This window comes from Mus caroli, chromosome 17, assembly GCF_900094665.2.
Source record: "Mus caroli chromosome 17, CAROLI_EIJ_v1.1, whole genome shotgun sequence".
In the NCBI taxonomy this organism is placed as follows: Eukaryota; Metazoa; Chordata; class Mammalia; order Rodentia; family Muridae; genus Mus; species Mus caroli.
In genome coordinates this window covers 47,665,472-47,680,740 of record NC_034586.1, presented here as the reverse complement: position 1 = coordinate 47,680,740, position 15,269 = coordinate 47,665,472, and the positions used below count along the sequence as shown (strand labels likewise).

The following is a 15,269-nucleotide window of genomic DNA, read 5'->3' as shown; positions in this document are numbered from 1 at the left end:
CCTTTTGTCTCAGCTCCAAACTTTGTCTCTGTAACTCCTTCCATGGGTGTTTTGTTCCCAGTTCTAAGATTGGGCTATTTAATGAGACCAGACTCTTTGTCTGAAAGAAGCAGACCACTCCCCATAAGCAGGCTTAAAGCAAACCAGTTTCTTACCCCCAAATAGGTTGTCTTTGTCGTTTATTTCTAACACCATTGTAATTTGTCCACAAAATCATTGAAGTACATGAAAGAAATTGAAATTTTTAGAGGCTGAAGGATGGCATGTGCCTGAGGGATTTAGTGATTTTTCTTTTCCTTTATCACCCCTTTTTAATCCTATCCATAATACAAGCTATATAGTTTATCAGAGCAACGGTGGAATGTTCTGCAGCCCTTGAAATATTTTAGAGATGAGAATCTGGGAATATTTCTGGAACTACTAGTTAGGTTCAATATATTTATTTTTTCTTCAGGTTTCCTGAAATGCAGTTTTTCCAACAAGAAAATGTGAGAAAAATTCTTACAGATGTTCTGTTCTGTTATGCAAGAGAGAACGAGCAGTTGCTTTACAAACAGGTAATAAAAATGCCTTACAGATGATAGCCATTGACTTGGAATGCCTTACAGTTAAGAGACGATAAGACAATAACACAACCTTTGTGTATCCAGACTGATGTGACAGTGTTAAATAACCCAAGTAGCACTGTCATCTGAGGGCAGCAAAGAGCATGCACAGTGAGGTACCGGCTACCCACCCCACCTGCACCTACCTTCCCGGTTTTAGACAGACCTTCTCCTGACAAGTATTGAGTCTTCCCTATAAACCAATGGGGTTCATATATAAGTAGCATCTTTACAGCTAGGTTACTAATAAAACTTTTTTTTCAAGTGTTCCTTTTTCTTTTTTATTAGATATTGTCTTTATTTACATTTCAAATGCTATCCCAAAAGTCCCCTATACCCACCCACCCCCGCCCTGCTCCCATACCCACCCACTCCTACTTCTTGGCCCTGGCATTCCCCTGTACTGGGTCATATAAAGTTTGCATGTCCAATGGGCCTCTCTTTCCAGTGATGGCCCACTAGGCTATCTTCTGCTATGTATGCAGCTAGAGACACAAGTGTTCTTAATAGGAGGACTTTTCATGGAAGGACACCTTTCAGTCAACAGAAAGTATTTAAATATGTTTGTAAGAAGTTCTCTAAGCTGTCACTAACATGTTTAAATGTTTTATAGACAATTATACCAATAACAATAATATTTAAATGACATTTTAGCTACTACTTTCATCCGTAAATAATTTTCAATCATGTCTATGGAAGTGAATGTTCTAAGCCTAATATAACTTTTTAAAGTCATATGTAAATACTGCTATTAAGTGCAGCATTTGTTACTATGTGATTTCTTGTGAGAAGTAATCTAATCCAGTGTTCACTCCCTCTAAACAATACATGTAGCAGAAAAAGGTTCTATAGTTTTAAAGTTTATACTTAGAATTTTTTGGACCCCTAACCTTTGATTCATTTCATTAATAAACAAATATTGTAATTTTTGGAAATGTAAATCATTTAACATATAAATGCTTATAAAATTCATATTTAAGTTTATTATGTTGCACTAAAAATGCATATAGTTAGGTAGTTTATTTTTCCAAGAATATATAAAATGAAAATTCAAACTAAAGTCAGGACAATCAAAAGTTAGATCTACTTGATGACTTCTAAATTCTAGCTTAATAAAACAGATAATAACTATGGTAAAGACAATATTCTACCATAAGTAAATTTTACAAAGTTCTTGAGCCAGAAGACGTTTTTCTTATGTATGTTCTATGTTTCATACTACTATATATATGTCTTTTGTTTTTAAGTTCCAGCAACGAAATCCAGAGCGTCTCACAAGTTCGATATTTTTTTGGTTTTTTGAGACAGGGTTTCTCTGTGTAACCCTGGCTGTCCTGGCACTCACTTTGTAGACCAGGCTGGCCTCGAACTCAGATATCCGCCTGCCTCTGCCTCCCGAGTGCTGGGATTAAAGGCGTGTGCCACCACGCCCGGCTCAAGCTCGATATTTACTTTGCCATCGAGACACACCCAACTTTATGCCACATGTCCATATTACTCCCATTAATAGCTGTTTAGAATCAAAAATAGACATCTCATTCAAATGTCCGCAGATAAATTTGACAATAAATTATAGAAACTGTTTCTTTAAAAACTATAAATGTTTTGAACTACTAAAGCAACAGCTGAACAAATAGAAAAATAATAGCATGTTTTTCAATAGGAAACGATTAAATACATACATTTCTTCTTTCTAAATTAATGTATGATCTGAGTAATAATCTGAGATGTGTATCTCATTGAACCTTGTCATAGTCACTTCACATTGAGGACCTGTGAGATTAGCACTGGGATGGAGTGCCCCCAGATTATAGCACTCACCTTTGGGTCTTCTTTGTGTTCCATTATCTCCATGTCTGTGTTCGTGCCATATCCTGTTGCTTTTAGTTATTATCAACATGGGCATTTTGATAAAGATTACAATGAATGTGTAAATTGCTTTGGGAGGGGGAAAGTCATTTTTACATTAGGAATTCCACCAGTTTATGACCATAGGCGGTAGGTCTCTCCAGCTTCTAGTGTCGTCTTCAGTTCTCTTTGGAAAAAGACAAAACTAAATCAAGAAAGTCTTTAATAATGGAAACAAGACCCAGCACAGAGAAAAATATCAATGTAACATCATGCTCTGTAATTTAATATATGTGAACCACTATTTGTATGAAAGACTAGATAGGAATATGGAAGATTACATTAGATAAGTTAAAGCAAGACTGTCAATTACTGAATATAAAATTATTGATATATTCTACGTGGTTCTCACTTTAAAAAACTTCATTACCCCCTCTACATGTTAAATTCCATAGATTTTTTTTTTGTTGTTACAGAGAAATAATACCTTGCTGTAGAAGGACTGAATATTTAACCGTATCAAAAGTAAAGGAAAAAAGCCTTCAGTTTCATCACAAGCTGTTAAAGCTATTATTTTGTACTAGGTGACACCCCGTTTAACATCGACCATATTGTTAATAGTTATGGGATTTTATTGAATTAATGAGACTGTTATCATGTAGGAGAATGTCTTGCTGAGTTAATTGAAATTGCAGAGATTATATAAATGGTATTAATGAACTTTGACTGCCTGATGTCGCAGCTTTAATAAAGACTGCTTGGTGAGCTAAATGAACACAGGCAGATAAAAGAACAGGTTCAATTTTGTGAGCCTACAGGCTGTTGAAGAAAACTTTGTTACCTTTGCATTCACAGGCATGGGTTTGGAGTACAGAGACTACTAAAGAGCATGCAGGACTTAAGGCTTTAACAGAGCAGAAAGACTGCGGTGCGGTGGGGTACATCATAGGACCCATTTAAGCATACTGTGTTTTCTCAAATGTATAGCAAGTTGAATTGTCATTATACATGATAGATGTTTCTCTTTTAAAGTTGTGTATATACTTGCCATTTTCATTTGCTTTTGTTTATCTGATTTTGGTTTTGATTTTCCTATTGAAACCAGGCCCTTGTGTGTTATGTGTGTCAAACCTCTTTATCATTGAGCAGTGTTCTTCAACCACTTGTAATTATTAAGCATGTTTTACTAATCTCAAATTGAGGGCAACCCTAATAATGTTTCCTGGCTGCAGGAGACCTGGGGCAGTTACTAGCATCTACATGATTACTAAGAACTGTTTATAACTCCCAATTCCATGAGATCTGGTGCTCTTTTCTGGCTTTTGTGGACACTGCACACGATGAGCAAACATACATGTAGGCAAATCACTCACATGCATAAAATAAATAAATCTGAATAATTTCTCCTTCCCAGGTATTTAAGAAACTTAGTTTTATAGAACTAAATGGTTAGAGAGATGGCTCAACTCCTAAGAGCACTGACTGTTCCCCCAGAGAACCTGGACCTGGGTACATTTACCAAAGTAGCTCCCAGCCATCTACAACTCTCATTCTCTTCAGGCTTCCCTGGATACCATGTACACACTTGGTCACAAATATGCATACAACCAAAACACTTATATGCATAAAATAATACAATTTTCAAAATATTGTCATATACCTTTATTTATGATTTATGATTTACTAATACTGTTTTAAATGCCATGACTCAACTTTCTAATATATAAACATAATAGTATATCATTCACTCAATATATACACATATATATCATACCTAGATAGATAGATAGGCAGACACACACACACACACACACACACACACGTTCGTTTGTATGTATGTATAATTATGCTAGGCTTCAAAAGTGGTATACTTTTCCTGTACAGTCATTTCATAATATCCTTAGAGAGATGATTCTAAGACATCATGTGTATTACAAAATCCATGGATGCCTGTCTCCTATTTGAACTGTTGTAATATTTGCACATGAACTACATAAATTTTCCCATAATCTGAAAGAAATTTCTATATTACTTGTAATAACTGATATAGTATAAGTGTTTATGTAAAGAATTGTTAAATTATATTGTTTCGAGAAAATTATAAACAAGTTTAGTTGAGATGCAAGTCTTTGAATTATTTTCTACTATTCTTGTGTATATAGATAAAAGTCTATAGTTTAATTACTTTATGCTCTGTTTGTACATGTTCCACATTTTGGGGAGGGAATGATTCAGAAGCTCACTCAGGTGATTAATCTCAGTTAATCTCTAATGTATTTTTTGAGACAAGAACTTTCATTGAACCTGGAGCTAATTGTCTATACTGACTACCAGGCATACCTCCAGCATCTTCCTGTCTCTGTCCCTGAGGAGATGTTATATCTGAGTGCCACAGCATAGAGGTTTTTTACATAGGTGTTGAAGGTCAAACTCCGGTTCTCATACTTGTACAAGAACTTAGCTGACTGACCCATCTCCTCAACCTTGCATTTTGGTACTGCTTTCAATCCATCAGGTGTTCAGATCACAGATATAGAACATGGATGCAGCAGACTGAATAGATACACATACTTATCCCCTCACCTTTATGTATATAAAGATATATACTCGTTTATAACTTATCCATTTTAATGCTCATTTTTAAATGTGTATCTCTTGCTAATTAACAAAGCTCCAGAGAATTTAGAGACCAGCCCACTGTTAATTATTGTGTCCCCAACCTGTTTGGCAGTTGTCATTACGATAGTCAAATGACAAATGATATTTGAACAGTTGAGACATTTAGAGAGAGGAGTGCTGAAGAAATGAAACAGTCAACAGGACTTAAATAACAATAAGTAAAATACTTTAAATACTTAAATAAGAAATATACAAATATATAAAAGTAATTAATTTCTGTTTTAACTCAATATTTAGTATTTTGAGAATTTCATACATGCGTATTGTATTTACATCATTTGCACCTCTCCTGCTCCTCCATCCAAATCCTCTTGTGTCCCTCTCCACTCCTTTCAAATTTATGATCTGTTCTTATTTGTTATTGTTACACACACACACACATATACATACATATATACACATACATACATGTGCATGTTGCATACATACCACATGTAGGGCTTGTTCATTGATATCCCTATGTATGTAGGTTAATGGTTGACTGTGTGGGATTGGATAAACTATAAAGGGACTCATTCCTACATGTGGTTGGGTGATTGTGAAGTCCTCTGTACACATCAGCATGTCAGATGATATTTTGATTATGCCTGCCTCACTTAAGCAACCATATTGTTGAGATTTCATGAGTGTATTATCCTTGTTAGGTCTAGGAGATGCTCAACAGCAGGCAACGTGTCCTCTGGCTCTAGCAATCTTCTCACCCACTTCTCCTAGATATTAGCCAAGCTTTAGATGTCAGGCTTGCATTGTAGATGTATCAAGTGCATTTATACAGACCCAGTCATTTCGTTTCCTGATGTTTGACTAAGCTCCCTGAACTTGACTCAGAAATGTAAAACGAAGCTCCCTTGATGGTAGATCTTAATTATACTTGCCTTTGGTCATATGGATACACATAAATTCAACAGAAATTATATTGGTTTAGGAAAAGGGAACAACTAGGGTCTGTGACCACAACAACCACCCTTGGTTGGCTAGATTTACAGTGGAAGGAAGGCATGAGCTCCTTCCTACTGAGGGGCCTTAAGTCCAATTGGATGAGTGTTGCTGATCTCCAAGATAAAATTGACACCATTCGATCTTTGAGGCTATCTTGCTAGAGTGGTCATTACTGTAGTTTGCAACTTTAAATCTGGGGGAAACTATTGATTGCTTTTCTCACTTCATAGCTAGAGTCACGAGCTCTGGGGGGGGGGGGNGGGAATGGTTAGTTCATATTGTTGTTCTACCTATAGGGTTGCAGACCCCTTTAGCTCCTTGGGTACTTTCTCTAGCTCCTCCATTGGGGGCCCTGTGATCCATCCAATAGCTGACTGTGAGCATCCACTTCTGTGTTTGCTAAGCCCCGGAATAGTCTCACAAGAGACAGCTATATCTTTTTTTATTAATCATTTTATTCATTTACATTTCAAATGCTATCTCCCTTCCTGTTTATTCCTCCACCAACCTCGCCAACCCATCTTCCCTTACCCCCTCCCATTTCCTACTATGAGGATGCTCCTCCACCCATTCACCCACTCCCACCTCACCCTCTAGCATCTCCCTACACTGGGGCATCAAGCCTCCCTCCCCTTCCATTGATGTCAGATAAGGCCATCCTCTGCTGCATGTGTACTGGCAGGAACCCAAGGCAAGAACCTGGAGGCAAGAACTGACACAAACTGTGGGTGAGTGCTGCTTCCTAAGTAGCTCCTTATGAGGTACTCAGCCTGCTTTACATCCAGGGCCCACCAGCATAGTGGTGTCAACATCCAAATTGGTTGGGGCCTTTTCATATCAATCATTAATCAAGAAAATGACTTACGAATTTGCCCATAGGCCAGTCTTTTGGAGGCATTTTCTCACTTAGGAGTTGTTCTTCCCAAGTTATGTCTAGACTTACGTCTAGTAGATAAAACCCACCTAACATACCAATGGAAAAAATATAGAATAAACATTTAATTTATAATAAAGATGTTATTTCAGACCTTACGGGTAAAGTTAGGTATTTTCCTTATGATATGATTGAAAATGAAGTATTTATTAAATAAAGTTGTTTAATGGTTTAGGAAGAAATCATATTACTCTTTCCTGACAAAAAGGAACCTATTGTGAAATGAATGAGGAAATAACTGAAATAAAGGAAGCCCCCCCCCTTGCTTAATCTTTACCACAGAGAAGTCTCTCTGGGCGTGAAACAAACAAAATACCTTAAAGATGGTTTCTTATAATGATACTAACTTCATTTACAGTGTGATGTAGTATATCAGAATATTAAAGAAAAATGAACATGGGTAATATTTTTAATAAAAAATTAAATAGGCTTAAAATTGGTTAAAGAAGTGTTACACATGCATACTTCAATAAGTAAGACACTATGGGTATTGCTCATTTATTACAACATGCCAATGATGGATGGATGGGAAGGCTTGCCTATAATCCCAGCCTTGAAATACTGAGATGGGAATCCACAGTACAACCTGGCTAATGTGACTAGCCATATCTTCAGTGCCTGACTTGAGAGATCCTCCCTCAATAAGATAGAAAAGCAATTAAGATAGATTATCCATATGAACCTTAGGCCTCCACATGAGAACATATGTGCATGGTAGAGGGGATCTCTCTCTCTCTCTCTCTCTCTCTCTCTCTCTCTCTCTCTCTCTCTCTTACACACACACACACACACATATACACACTTACTTACTTTACTACGACAGAATAGGCCACTAATTAAATAAAAATGACTAACAAAGATTCTGCATTCAGTCTCACTAGCAATTAAATAAAGCACAAGAACAACTTGATTGTGAGATTTGAGCTTTTTAAGCCTTACAAATGTGAATGAAGATGTGAAATGATGGTCTCTGTGTCTTGCAGTGGTACTTCTCTCTGGATGATGCCTATCAGGAGCTTTCACAGGTGTCACTACCCAGGAGTCCTTACTTCAAAGACTTGTTCTGCACAAACCCTTAGAAACTGGCATTATGGTTACCATGCAGATACCTAGTGTAGTTTTGAATTTTAGTGTTGATCTTGGTATCAGGCCCGCACGCCTGCCTGACCTCATTCCCATTGTGCTTTGCTTCTGTGGAACTTTCTATACTAAGTAGGTCAGTAGGTGATGATTCTTTGTAATTAATTGTTTTGAGAATTTCATACATAAGTATTAATTGTATTGATGTCATTTCCACCTCTCTTCTTTCCCCTTCTCTGTTAAACCACAACTCATTTGATTTTTGAGTGTTTCCTCTGTTTTTTACATGATATTATATCTTATCCTTAAAAAATTAAAATCTGTATTAATGAGACTAGTCAATAATGTAACAATGTGCTTACTTTCCCATTAAAGGTATAAATAGTGCATAAGATTAACTTTTTAGAGCAAAAATAAGAACTAACATTTTTGTATATGTGTGTGTGTCTATTTGTGTGATCCACTGTTGAACACCAGTATATGAGAAAACATACTAACCTTGTTGAAGTGCACGGAGAAATATCATGTTTCTGACTAAACATGTTTAAAATTATATTGAAAACTTCATTTTCTGTCATGCTTGCTAAAGATTGTTTCTTTTATTATCCAACATGCCTAGCTAGCTGACTTCAGCTCTTCCTAAATCTACAGGCGTTCTAATTTGGAGCCATTATATAATGAAAACATTGGGTGTAATTTCTTAGGTCTACAGTTCTTCATTGCCCTTAGTGCAGATCTTTATACTGTAGCTCATGATTATAATTTGCATAAGTGAAATTCATATTTATGAGTACAGATCTTGAAGCAACTGACAGGTGCAAGGTTGTCTACCATGCCAATTTATTGTTTGTCTTGTCATTTAAAAGATAACTACTCCATATATTTTAAAGAATGCATGCTCTGGTTGAATTAGAATCAAATTTTTTAAGTAGACAGAACTCAATTTGTAGCATTCCACTTTTATGCTTTTCTATATATCATGGACATCTTTGTGGTAGCGATTGGTTGAATAAGTATTTACATGTCTCTTAGAGTGCCATTCATATCTTCTGGCCCCGTGTTTCAGGGTATGCATGAGCTACTAGCGCCTATCATCTTTACCCTTCACTGTGACCACCAAGCTTTTCTACATGCCAGTGAGTCTGCACAGCCCAGGCAAGTCATTACATGAATTAGTTGTTCTTAGCCCTTACTGTTATCTTTTGTGAACTATTGATTTTATTTCATGAGATCAATCCACATTAAATTCTATTGCTAGTTTAGATATAGAGTAAGTTTGAATCATAAGTGCCTTTGAAACATTAGATCTTTGTCAAATGAAGACAGAAAAGTCATGAACCAAAGAAGAAATGTTTGTTATAATTTTTAAAACGCTGACGATTGATTCTACCCAGATATGCCATGCTCCAAGTGTTCTCAGAGTTGAATCAGAGTTTTTGGGGACACTTTCTCCAGACAAGCTTTGACTTGGCTTAAGTCATAAAAGTAGTGCTACCAAGAGCTATTGTCTGTACATAGACTGCCTTTTCATGTTTTTGAGACATACTCACTTACTCGTTTTTGTAATCTTTAGTAACAGGTAAAATTTAGCTATCTGACTTAAAATGCCGGTAATGCAACCACGAAGAATTTTATAAATGGCATTCCAGTCTAGACCGGTTTCTGTTGGTCACACATATCTGTGTTACCTTTCCTAAGCAGATGCAAGCTTCCTGTTTTATTAGACCTAGGCCCATATTATTTTAACCTTTGTCTTCTAGAATATGAAGTAGTCGTTGCATGATATATGGTTCTCTATTTGTATTGATTTCATCAAGTCTTGACACAAGTAACTTACCTTTTAAATGATTTGAGTGACTGTATAGTCTAAAAATGAAGTAGTCTTGGGATAATGTTTTTGTGCAGTTCCGTTTCTGCTACTGCCGCATGCAGAATGCATTTATAAGAACATAGAGGTGATTGAAAGTAACTTCAGAGTGAGCAGACTTTGCCGTTTTAGCCTATTACAAAGTAGAAAAGAACTAAGTAGATTCGCTAAAGGAGCTATAAGTGATTCATATTAAGATGAAATTTGATAAAAAGTTAATAAAATGCACTTTGGCATTGCATTTCAATCAGTAACTACAGATTTTGTTTGTTTTGGATGAAAATTGATTTATTATAGAATGATAAATTATTCTAGATCAAAGTGGTCAAGGACTATATTGTCGGTTTTTACATATGTTGTCTGGAGTGATCAGATGGTTATTTCATTATCATATAAGCAAGTAAATAGCATCTTTATGCTCTTTATAAAACAACAGAATTTGTTACTGGAGTTGCCCTCTGAGAGGTTGACTTCATTGTGTGTGCGTTAGCATATAAATGTAGACTGAGGCAGAAGCTGCTTCTGCCCTCCTTAATTAAATACTGCTTATTTCCAGAGTCTGAATTGTCTTTTTTTTATGTTAAGTGAGGAAATGAAAACTCTCTTGAACCCTGAGTATCTGGAGCATGATGCCTAGTAAGTACTAAGACTCTCTCTTTTTCTTTTCTTTTTTCTTTTCTTTTCTTTTCTTTTCTTTTCTTTTCTTTTAATACCACCTGTACTATAGTAAAGATTAAATATAGCATTATTTTATTTTTCTGATTTTTAGTGCAATGTTCTCACAGCTTATGGAAACTGCTGAACCTTGGTTTTCTACATTTGAGCATGATGGTCAAAAGGTAACTCTTATATTATAGATCTTTTCAGTATACTTGAATTAACAAATTTAGAAAGTAACAACATGCACTAGAATAATTAGTTATTTCATTGTAACATATATAATAATTTTTATGATAAAATATGAAAATACTTAGGACATAAATTATTATAAACTTTTTTTGTGTTTTTGTTTTTTCAAGACAGGGATTCAGTGGGTAGTTCTGGGTAACCTGGAACTCAGAAAGCTCTGCCTGCTTCTGCCACCTAAGTATTGGGATTATTCAATCCATACCTGGCTACTATATGGATATACACCATACCTGGCTATTATAAAATTTTTATTGCTCTCTTTGTGAGTTTTTTATGCATCACTATTAAACTACATTGATAAAAGTCTGTGTCAGATGGATTGCCTTTCTGTTATAGTATATTATTTTTAAACTCACATATTTAATATCTGTGTTTTCTATTCTTACAATTTTTTACTTATTTTTATTGCTGCTTTGTATATGATTGAAATAACTCAGGGGTAACATTTGAGTAGACGAAAAACTTAGATTTTTCTGTATGAAAAGAAACTTTGGGGGAAGCATAAACAGTCTGTACTTGAACATTAGATTTAAAATCAGTGATAAACTAAGAATCAATACCGAGGGATGGTACAAATGCTAACAATACAGACATAAAAATTAAGGACCAAAGATCAAGAGAGGTCAGACTAACAAACCCATGAAAATTGGATGTTGGAGGAAAGGAAGCCGAATGAGGTTCAGAGATTTTAATTTCAGTACTTCTGTTTTACAGTTTTAAAATCATTTTTAAATCTTTTAAATCATGACTTAGCAAAAGAACAGACAGAAAACACTTTTTCAAAAATGATTCCTTCATTTTTACCCTTTTGTGTGGTTTTGATAGCTTACATAATTTTCATTTAGTGTTTTAGTTTTTATTCCCACAAGAAATACATTTCCATCAAAGTGTTGAATTTATATTCTATAGCTAATCAGATCAATTGGCCAGGGGCATCTTGAAGGGCTTCATTGCCTCTAGCCAAATTCTCTTGGAAATTTTAATGTCACAAGAGAAACTCTTTCAATGAAAGATACTTATAAGATATATCCTGGCTATGGCTTTACGAGCACACTCATCACCTGTCCAGTTATGGTTCATGATTCTACATTTTATGCCTTTGTTAGGAGGAAGTAGTTTTGATTCTTTAAATCCTTTTGATGAATAAATTAAAAGCCATTTTCTGTATTTTTTAATTTCAAGTTAAAATAATATATGTGCTATTTTTTCTTACTTTCAGGGAAAAGAAACTCTGATGGCCCCCATTCCCTTTGCTCGACCACAGGATTTAGGGCCAACAGTTGCCATTGTTACAAAAGTCAACCAGATCCAGGACCATCTACTGAAGAAACATGATATTGAGCTCTACATGCACTTGAACAGACTAGAAATTGCACCACAAATATATGGGTTGTAAGTTTTACGTTTTTCTTTTAACTATTCCTTATTATGATTTTCTGGTAGCTTCTTTTTTTATTATTATTAGATATTTTCTTTATTTACATTTCAAATGCTATCCCGAAAGTTCCCTATACCCTCCCTGTGCCCCGCTCCCCTACCTACCCACTCCCACTTCTTGGCCCTGGTGTTCCCCTGTATATATAAAGTTTGCATATAAAGTTTGCAAGACCAAGGGGCCTCTCTTCCCACTGGTGGCCAACTAGGCCATCTTCTGCTACATATGCAGCTAGAGACATGAGCTCTGGGGGTACTAGTAAGTTCATATTGTTGTTTCACCTGTAGGATTGCAGACCCCTTCAGCTCCTTGGGTACTTTCTCTAGCTCCTCCATTGGGGGCCCTGTGTTCCATCCAAGAGATGACTGTGAGCATCCACTTCTGTATTTGCCAGGCACTGGCATAGTCTCACAAGAGACAGCTATATCTGGTAGCTTCTGAATAGCAGCTTTCTGCAGTGGCAGTATCATAGCCAGTGAGGTTTATCCAAGGCATGATTATTGCTAATTAAAAACTGAGTAGCTCAGTTCCCTAAAAGTAAAAATTTGGTCTAGCTCCATGTTATTTATTTGCTAAGTTTTCTATATTACTTTAAGATATCTTCTCATCTAATCCTCCACCAGTCCTCAGAAGTCACTGTTACTCCTTTGTTCTACTCTAAGAAGCTAATCCTTTTCGACTAAGTTTATAACATTTAAAGTTATGTTATAAATCACTGTTAAAAGTCCTGTCAGAGTGGTTATGCAGTTTTCAGGATTTCTTTTGAAAAAAAGACGTATTTCCCTTCTTGTGTTGGAGTTTTCCATCTATTATCCTTTGAAGGGCTGGATTCATGGAAAGATATTGTGTAAATTTGCTTTTGTCATGGAATATCTTGGTTTCTTCATCTATGGCAATAGAGAGTTTTGTTGGGCATAGTAGCATGGGCTGGCATTTGTGTTCTCTTAGGGTCTCTATGACATCTGCATGATATTCTGGATTTTAGAGCCTCTGGTGAGAAGTCCGGCATATTTCTGATAGGTCTGCCTTTATAAGTTACTTGATCTTTTTCCCATACTGCTTTTAGTATTCTTTCTTTGTTTTGTGCATTTGGTGTTTTGACTATTATGTGACGTGAGGAATTTCTTTTCTGGTCCAATCTATTTGGAATTCTGTAGGCTTCTGGTATGTTCATGGGCATCTCTTTCTTTAGGTTAGGGAAGTTTTCTTCTATAATTTTGTTGAAGATGTTTACTTGCTCTTTGAGTTAGGAATCTTGGTTCTCTCTATACGTATTTTCCTTATTTTCCTATTTTTATTTGGTTAAAATGAAAAACGTTTTTCATTTTGCACTTTCTTTGACTATTGTGTCAGTGTTTTCTATGGTATCTTCTGCACCTGAGATTCTTTCTTTCATCTCTTGTATTCTGTTGGTGATGACTCCAACATCTATGACTCCTGATCTTTTTCCTAGATTTTCTGTCTCAAGGGTTGTCTCCCTTTCTGATTTCTTTATTCTTTCTATTTCCATTTTTAGATCCTGGATGGTTTTGTTTAATTCCTTCCCCTGTTTGGTTGTTTTTTCCTGTAATTCCTTAAGGGATTCTACCTGTTTGTCTGTGTTCTCCTGTATTTCTTTAAGGGAGTTATTTATGTCCTTCTCCTCTATCATCATGAGATGTGATTTTAAAATAAAGTCTTGATTTGGTTTGTTGGAGTATCCAGGGCTTGCTGTGATTGGAGAACTGGGCTCTGAGGATTCCAAGTAGCCTTGGTTTCTGTTGCTTATGTTCTTTATTATTATTATTAGATATTTTCTTAATTTACATTTCAAATGCTATCCTCAAAGCCCCATATACCCTCCCCCCTCCCTGCTTGTCAACCCACCCATTCCCACTTCCTGGCCCTGGCATTCCCCTGTACTGGGGCATATGATGTTTGCAAGACCAAGGACCTCTCCTCTTGCCCTTGCCTATTACCATCTGGCTATCTCTGTTGTTAGCTGGACTTGCTATTTCTCACTGGAGCTTGTCCCTCCTGTGAGCTTGTGAGCTTAGTTAGGTGTATCAGCACTCCTGGGAGATAAACTATTGCTGTCGCGGGTTGAGGTACAAAGAGCTTTGGCACAGGGTCAGTTCCAGGGCGCAGATGAAAACCAGAAACCAGAAATATCATGTCTCCGGCTGCTGTGTGGTTCTTGTGTGCTGTGGGCCCCGGGCAGATCCCAGTTGGGCCACGTATTGGGGTAGTAGTGGTGGTCTCACATGTGAGCTTAGGCATGTCAGCACTCCTGGGAGACAAGCTATCACCAAATGTGATCAGGGTGCACAGAGCTGTGGTACAGAGTCACATGGCAATAGTAGGTTTTTCAACTAAGCTATCTAAAAAAGCATGGTGTTGTATAGGGAAAGAATCATGGATCTATCCCTGAAACCTAAAGAGTCCTCTAAACTATCTATATTCTTTGGATGCTTTCTGGGTCAAATTTTGGTCTCCCCTTCATCCTTGTATAAATGTACCTTTTATTCACCAGAAGTAATTGCTGTCTTGGAGACTTACCGCTGAATCAGTTCACCCTTTCTAGTTCTTTCTAAATTCTAATTGGCTGGTTCAACAACTCAGATGTTCTGGCCCAAACTCCTGTCCAAGTTGACTGATTCAAACTGGCATCTCTTGTCTTCTTACTGAATTGCTCTGCTTGGACTCAAACTACCTAACAATTTTGTCTTAGTCAGGGTTTCTATTCCTGCACAAACATCATGACCAAGAAACAAGTTGGGGAGGAAAGGGTCTATTCGGCTTATACTTCCATACTGCTGTTCATCACCAAGGAAGTCAGGACTGGAACTCAAGCAGGGCAGGAAGCAGGAGCTGATGCAAAGGCCATGGAGGGATATTCTTTACTGGCTTGCTTCCCCTGGCTTGCTCAGCCTGCTCTCTTATAGAACCAAGACTACCAGCCCAGAGATGGCACCACCCACAAGGGGCCTTTCC

At 36.6% G+C, this 15,269-nt stretch overlaps 1 protein-coding gene and 1 pseudogene across 3 annotated transcripts in view; both read left to right on the top strand.

The window, feature by feature from the left end:
* Positions 1 to 15,269, top strand: part of Tbc1d5 (TBC1 domain family member 5) — a 463,147-nt gene that overhangs the window by 251,153 nt on the left and 196,725 nt on the right. For all 3 annotated transcript variants that reach the window (XM_021186156.2, XM_021186155.2, XM_029471255.1), the window contains exons 9-13: positions 455 to 557; positions 9,152 to 9,240; positions 10,538 to 10,588; positions 10,722 to 10,791; positions 12,081 to 12,253. In XM_021186156.2, the coding sequence (XP_021041815.1) occupies positions 455 to 557; positions 9,152 to 9,240; positions 10,538 to 10,588; positions 10,722 to 10,791; positions 12,081 to 12,253 (486 nt within the window). The remainder of the gene's footprint in view (positions 1 to 454; positions 558 to 9,151; positions 9,241 to 10,537; positions 10,589 to 10,721; positions 10,792 to 12,080; positions 12,254 to 15,269) is intronic.
* Positions 12,743 to 12,895, top strand: LOC115029806 (annotated as a pseudogene).